This window comes from Vicia villosa, linkage group LG6 (assembly GCF_029867415.1).
Source record: "Vicia villosa cultivar HV-30 ecotype Madison, WI linkage group LG6, Vvil1.0, whole genome shotgun sequence".
NCBI classification, from domain to species: Eukaryota; Viridiplantae; Streptophyta; class Magnoliopsida; order Fabales; family Fabaceae; genus Vicia; species Vicia villosa.
In genome coordinates, this window is record NC_081185.1 from 103,727,558 (window position 1) to 103,734,845 (window position 7,288).

Genomic DNA, 7,288 nt, shown 5'->3' on the forward strand with positions numbered 1-7,288 from the left:
AGCAATAAAGAAGGTTTCATAAAACTTTTTGATTTTTGAGCACTTGAATCATATTCCAGCTTTGTCAAAAATGCCAGATTGTGATATTAGTTTTCTAAAATCTTTCAGTAGATTTTACAATTTTGTGATGTCTTGAGTCAAATGAGTCACTTGAGATTCTAGGTTTTCTATTAGTAAAGCATTTGGTTGTTTTAATTTTTCATTTAGTAATTTTTGTTTAGAAGAGAGTGATGAGTGCGCATTGTGCAAACTTTTGATCGTGCCTAGTTGTTGAGTATTTACTTTTTCAAGACCTTCTTTTCTTTGGTTAGATTTAAAATTTCTTCTATTTTAAAGAGACATTTTTTAGTTAAATGTTTTGAATCCTCTAAGAGATTATCAAATAGAATATTCATTTCTTGACATGTATGACAAGAGTTTAGAAAAATTACCTCAGAGTTTGAGTTTGTCATTAGGTATAGATTTGCTTCTTCTTCATCAGTTCTTGAGTTTGAGTTTTCAGAATCATCCCATGAGGCCATCATAGATTTCTTTTTGAAAGGAGGTTTTTTTATGAACCTTTTCTATTGAGGACATTCAGTTTTAAAATGTCAAATCTTGTTGCATCCATAGCACGTGATTTTGCTCTTGTCTATTTTAGCTTTTTGAGGATCTCTTCGGTTAAAGAAAGGTCTTTTATTTTATCCTCTACAAAACACCATCTGTTGAATGCATTTAGAGATGAGAGCTAAGTCATCCTCATATTCTGAAGGACATTCACTTGACTCCTCATTTTTCATTTCAAGTGATTGATTTCCTTCATTTGAGTTAACTTTCGAGGCAATTGATTTTCCTTTTCTTTGAGGTTTCTCCTCCAAAATAATGCTTTCATGGGCACGAAATGATCCAATAAGTTCTTCAACTTGTAGTACATTTAAGCCTTTAGCTTGATTTATGGCAGTCACCATAGGTCTCTAAACTTTAGGAAGACATCTGAGCAGCTTCCTTATTATTTCATGAGTAGTGTAGTTTTTTCCAAGAGATCTTAATTCATTAATGAGTAATGTAGTTTAGTATTGTAAATCTATAAAACACTTCATATATGGTTTCATCTTCTTTCATATCGAATGTTTCGAACTTTCTTACTCCCATGTCAATCCTTTCTTCTTTTACATGACTGGTTCCTTCATGATGAATCTTGAGTTTGTCCCAAATTTCTTTGGTAGAGTTGTATTCCTCTATTCTATCATACTCTTCCCTGCTTAAAGCACAAGATAATATAAATGGATCTTTTGAGTTTAAGAGTTCCTGATTTTTTTTCTTCAGAGGTCCAGGAAGCTTGAGGTTTATCGTGGCAGGGACAGTATCCGTTGGAGTAGTCATTGGAGTAAAATTTCCTGTTTCAATTACTGACCACATATTTATATCTTGAGATAAAATAAATAGTCTCATTTTACCTTTTCAATAATAGTAGTTAGCACCATTGAAGAAGGGAAGTCTGTGAGATGATCCTCCTTCAGCAATGAATTTGGTTTGTTCACTCATTTCCTGGTTCAAGATCATTTTACTCTAACACTGTTAAGTGTTATATTTCAGAGTCCTAACTCTGATACCAGTTGTTGGAACAAGAAATATTACTAGAAAGGAGGGGTTTGAATAGTGACCTCTTTTTCTTTAATTAAGTTGAGTAGTTAAAAGATAGACTATTAAGTAAATAACAAAGCATAAAGCACACAACAATTTATACTAGTTCACCCTATGGGTTAGTCCATTCCTTACCCACAGTGAGATTTTTCTATTTCTCACACTAATATCCTCCGAGAGGGATAAATGAAATATTTCTTACAGAAGCTCAAAAGGCTATTACTCTTTGCTAGAGTTTTCTCTAATTTTGATTTGACTACTCTATTTCTTCAAGATTTTATATCTCTTGATGATATACAGAATGAGATTTTTTATTCAAGATTACTTCATTATGTGGCAGTGATGTAACTTTCACTTTTAAATAGAGCTATTAATAATTTAAGACTTTTGGAAGCTTTGTGTGTTTGATCTTTTTTCTTCTTATCAATTGATGTCCGTACAGAAAAATTATGGTGATGTATTTATAGCCAAGTGAATATATAATCGTTTGAGAGTGCTGAGCTGGAATTGTACTTTGAGGTTTTATGGGTTGTGTCCTTTAAGTATGTGAACCTTTGAAAGTACTAGGCATAATTTTTGAATATATTGGATTAGGAAGAGGTCCACGTGTCTTCATGTGTCCTTGAGTAGTGAATGTTCTTAAATGTTATTTGCAAGTACTTAAGTTAAATTGAGATATTCTTTTCATAAACAAAATCATATGAGAGCTATTGTCGTGGATGACCTGTCTTAATACACAAATAATAAATTTGAAGAGGAGTTAGAATAATAGTTTTTTGTCCTCAAAATAAGATATGTTTCAACATTTGCAAAGGCTTGATTCCTCTTTTTTCTTTCTTTCTTTTTGTGGCAAGAAATACATGATGATCACAAGTCACTACATGAAGCAACACCCCTATGGTAATGGTTAGTTAAAAGATATAAATCCAGAAAATTTTGGTCATTATTGGTACATTGTATATGCAAAGCATATGTTAATTGAGTGTACCAACTAATACTCCCTCCTTCCTAAAATATGATTTTGAACATCTATTTTAGAAAATGGTAACAACATGTATGATAGTTTATCATTCGGGTCAGCAACATGTATACGCATGATTAGGATTGTGACAGTTGACAGTAGTAGTCAAGTAATGCTTTATTTAATACAGGAAATGTAAAAATCTTGTATGCCTTAGAAGCCCATGACATGAAGCACTGGTCCTTCAATTCCTCAAAGATTGACAATTTAATATTTGACATTCTGAGTGTTAAACCTTCTATTTCCCAAAATAACAGTGTGCACTGTAGTAGTTTTAATATCGATGTCGTTTCGTGATATCATTTTATTGTTTGTGTTGTATTTCATTTGTTTGGTGTTGGTATGCTATGTCTTGATATTTTTCTTGATCAGTTTTGTTAGACTTTTGAGATGCAGGTGGCGCTAAGTGTTCAAAGCAAAGCAGATGCGAAAAAAAAGTCAAAAAACAATGCTGATACTCGGAATGAAACTTGTAATTGGCGTTAGTCGAGTCATAATCAAGAGAAAAAAAATATTAGTTTAAATTATGCTAGAATAGTAGTCTTTTTTTTACAACATATTAGCAAAAAAACTTGATTTTTACGTACAGTAGAAAGAACTGTCAAACATTGAAGCATGAAGTTAAAGAAAGTTCAAGATTTGAATGTGATATTTTACACTGTTATTAATGTAATTAAAGTATCCCTATATTGATTTTCACATAGATATGATGAAAGTTGATTTTGTCATGCAAAAGGGAATAATTGAATTTAAGTGGCCATTGGTCACATGGAAGATTTTTCTATAAGCATCCACAAACAGGTTTATGAGACACACCTTTCCAAGCTATGAATGTCCTCAAAGTAAGACTAAAACTTTCATTATTTTTAACTTTATTATGTTTTATATCATATGTTTGGTTTATAGAACATTTCCAATAAGAGAAGTTAATGAAACAGTGTGTTTTCCTGTTACACTTCTAATATTAGACTAATTGATCTGGTAGCTTACCTATAAAACATTTCTAATTATTTGAGATTCAATTTAAATTAGCAAATAAGAATAAGTGTAGTTTCTGAAATCTCTCTTTACCCAACTGCTTTCATGCACTCATTTTCTTTTCCTGAATAATTGGAGAATGTTGATTTTTATGATTTTGTTTACAACCTTACATGATGTCATGAATAAGTGTTACTAGAAGCATGTGTTTCATCATGGTTGTGCTGAAATATTTTGCAACAAAACTTAAAAAGATAATTGCAATAGTTGCTAATTCAATGAAAGTGTCATAATCATTTTTGATAATCTAATGAAAGTTTAGATAAATTCATATATGTGGCAAGTTAAAGATAGTGTGTGTGCAACAAACATAGTTTATTGAAAATCAATTTATCATATAACCACACACTATATGATTTTAAATAGGTTAACAATAACATAATTGGGATACATTTATGAAGATAATACCATTATACATTATTATAATTTCTGTTTGTTTTTGGAATATATGGTAATTTAGACATTATACTAACCTTTGATATGTCAATTTTGTGTAATTAAACAAGTTTTTTAACAGACGTCGATAATAAAATGCTACAAGTTATGGGTCACGGCTACAATTTACGGGACACTATTAATACAATGTTGATTTTGTTACTAAGAACTCTTTTTATTTAAGAGATAAAATCTTATTTTTAAATGTCAATTTTTGTATAGATTAATTATTCATTTTACAACTTATTTCAAATTTATATAACATTTAAATTTATTTTATACCGTTTTAAATAAATTTACCCAAATTTATAATACATTTAAATTTATTTTATATTGTTTTAAATAAAGTTACCCGTGCGGACGCACGGGTATCGCACTAGTTCTTAAATTATAAGATAATGGTCTTTCCTTTCTTTCTCTTTTTTGGTTAAGATATAGTCTTTTCTATTTTTATTTTGTTTTTATGGTCAAGGTATAACGTCTTTTTTATTTTTATCGTAGCTATTTTGTACAAAATAAATTTGTAGCATATGATTGTGTGGCTTAGAGAATAAAGATCAAAGTGATAAAGATGATCAATTGCTCTATAAGTAATGATAATTAGGCATGATAACGAGATAAGACGGATATAATTTTATCTTTCATAGAACATTATTATGTGTTGAAATATATCGTTGCTATACTATCTATAATATAAGAAAGGAATATGTTCTGGAAAAGACACTTCTGCCCTTATTTATAAATCTACCATGTCATCGATTTTGGGGCATTTTGTGTCCAAATATTACTTTTTTCAACTAAATTATCATATTTACACCATTTGGTTACTACTTCTTCAATGTGCTTCCACTTTTTACTCTAATCTAACTGAGTTTGCATCAATGGATTCAAAAGAGCAAACTATGATTTCCAACTTTTTGTCTTCTACAAAAGCATCATTTCCAACTATTTGTCTTCTACGAAAACATCATCAAAAAAGTCTCTCTCTACTTACAAATTCAAATCTTCTTTGAAAAATAATGTCCTTCATCTCTTTTGCTTCATCAATATATGTTCTTCTTCATGGTTTTGTTGATTTCATTTTGTAATTTTCTTACTAACTTAAATGAAACGATCTTCTTGTGGATCTGAAATCGAAACCACCAGATCTAAAATCAAAATCACTGGCTCTTATATCAAAACCACTAGATCTAAAATCAACATTCATCTTACTTATACTTACAAGGTCTTTCTATTCACTATTGTCATTGTTGTTTTATATGTTTTGTTGTGTTACAAGGTTATGCTTTCTATTTTCAATTTTATTGTGTTCAAGTTCAAAACCTTTGGCAATATGTGTGTGTTGTAATGTTGAAACTATGATGTTGCAGTTTTTGATTCTTCACCTTTTGTGTTTTTCAAATTTCACCATCTTCTTTTAAATTTCACTTTGTTTAACTTATGTTTTTGATACTGCAGGTTTTTCACCTTTGTGTTTGTTCAACTTTTCTTCCATACCATTTTTTTTGGAGGTTTTCAGTTTTGTTGTTGGAATTGCATTACCATACTGTGTCATTTTCTTCTGTTGCTACATTTTAGATAATGTTCTTTATGTTATTCATTAATATTTCACCATTTAATTGAGTTTGATTGTATTTTTTATGATTTGTCATTTATGATCTTACTATTCTTATTACAATCTTCTCAAAATGATACTTCATTTTTTTATGTAATCATTAGTGAATATGATTTGATTTTTTATTTAAAATAATATCTTACTATTCTTATTACAAACTTTTCAAAATAAAACTTTCATTTTTTTTATCTTTGAAAGAATAATATTATAATATATTATCTATAAAATAGTCATATAAAAAATCTTCTCTTTATGTTACCGACAAAAATATAGTGTTTTTTTACTTAAGTAAAAATCACTTTAATAGAAATACTATATAGTATAAGATTATAAATATTAGATTGTATAAATTATATATTAAATAGAAATATATTTAAAGCAATGTTTCAAATTATAAATGAGATTAGACGATTCTTAGAGTACACTAAACAAAAACAACATGATAGGAAATAGTAGGCAAAAGCAACATAATAGGTAATAGTATTAGTAGGCAAAAGCAACATAATAGGTAATAGTATTAGTAGGCAAAAGCAACATAATAGGTATACTGTAAAAATATTAGTAGGCAATGAATGATATTGACAAAAGAAAAAAAGGGACAGTGATAGAAAGTGATAGAAATGCAGGATGGAGTATGTATAGTACAGGAAATTTTAAAAAGGACAGTGATAGAAATGCAGGATGAAGTATGTATAGTACAGGTCTACAGGAAATTTTAAAATGCTTAATAGAAGTATATGATAGAAATGTAGGATAGAGTATGCATAGTACAGATCTACAGGAAATTATAAAAAGTTTAATAGAACTAAATACTTTTTCTTTTATTACCAAATTTACTTTATTTTATCAATCCATTTCCTTTGATATTTATTTATTTTCTATTACTTTTTAAGAAGATAATGTATTGTCTAAAATTAAAAATATTATATTATATTAAAATATAATTATTGGTATTAAATTTTAAATTTATGGTATGATGTTATTATCTATAATATACAAAAATTAGTTGTTCTGTAAAAAAATTAAAATTAAAATTTATTTACGGGAACAAATTTATTATGGCTTCAAATATTTTTATAAATAATGTCAAAATAAAAAAATATATATATACAAAAAAAAATTTTGATAAAAATACTTGTATATATATAAAAAAAAAATTAAACTCTGAGTTGCATGCAAATACAGTTCAATGTTTGTTAAAAGATATGTAACAAAATTTGCTTAAGGCAATTCAGTAGATAGTTGTGTATGAATTTTAGTACAATTAGATTATTGTCAATTTGTAATGATTTATTTAATACAATATTAAATAATTTTTATTTTTTAAGATGTATAATTGATTTTATGATATATTTGATTATTTTATAAATATATTTGATTAGATATACAAAAAATAATTTTAAATTAAAATTTATTTACGGGAGCAAATTTACTATGAATTCAAATATTTTTATAAATAATGTCAAAAAAATGTACAAGAAAGATATCGCATTGATTAAAATATTTGCATATATGGAAAAATAATAAGTTCTTCTTTATTTTATTTTTCTCCTTAT

At 27.7% G+C, this 7,288-nt stretch overlaps 1 protein-coding gene across 1 annotated transcript; it reads right to left on the bottom strand.

Moving 5' to 3' along the window:
- Positions 1 to 1,032: 1,032 nt before the first annotated feature.
- Positions 1,033 to 1,398, bottom strand: LOC131614262 (uncharacterized). Its single transcript, XM_058885875.1, has one exon. It carries the CDS (start codon positions 1,396 to 1,398, stop codon positions 1,033 to 1,035), a length of 366 nt encoding a protein of 121 aa, XP_058741858.1.
- Between the last annotated feature and the right edge of the window lie 5,890 nt (positions 1,399 to 7,288).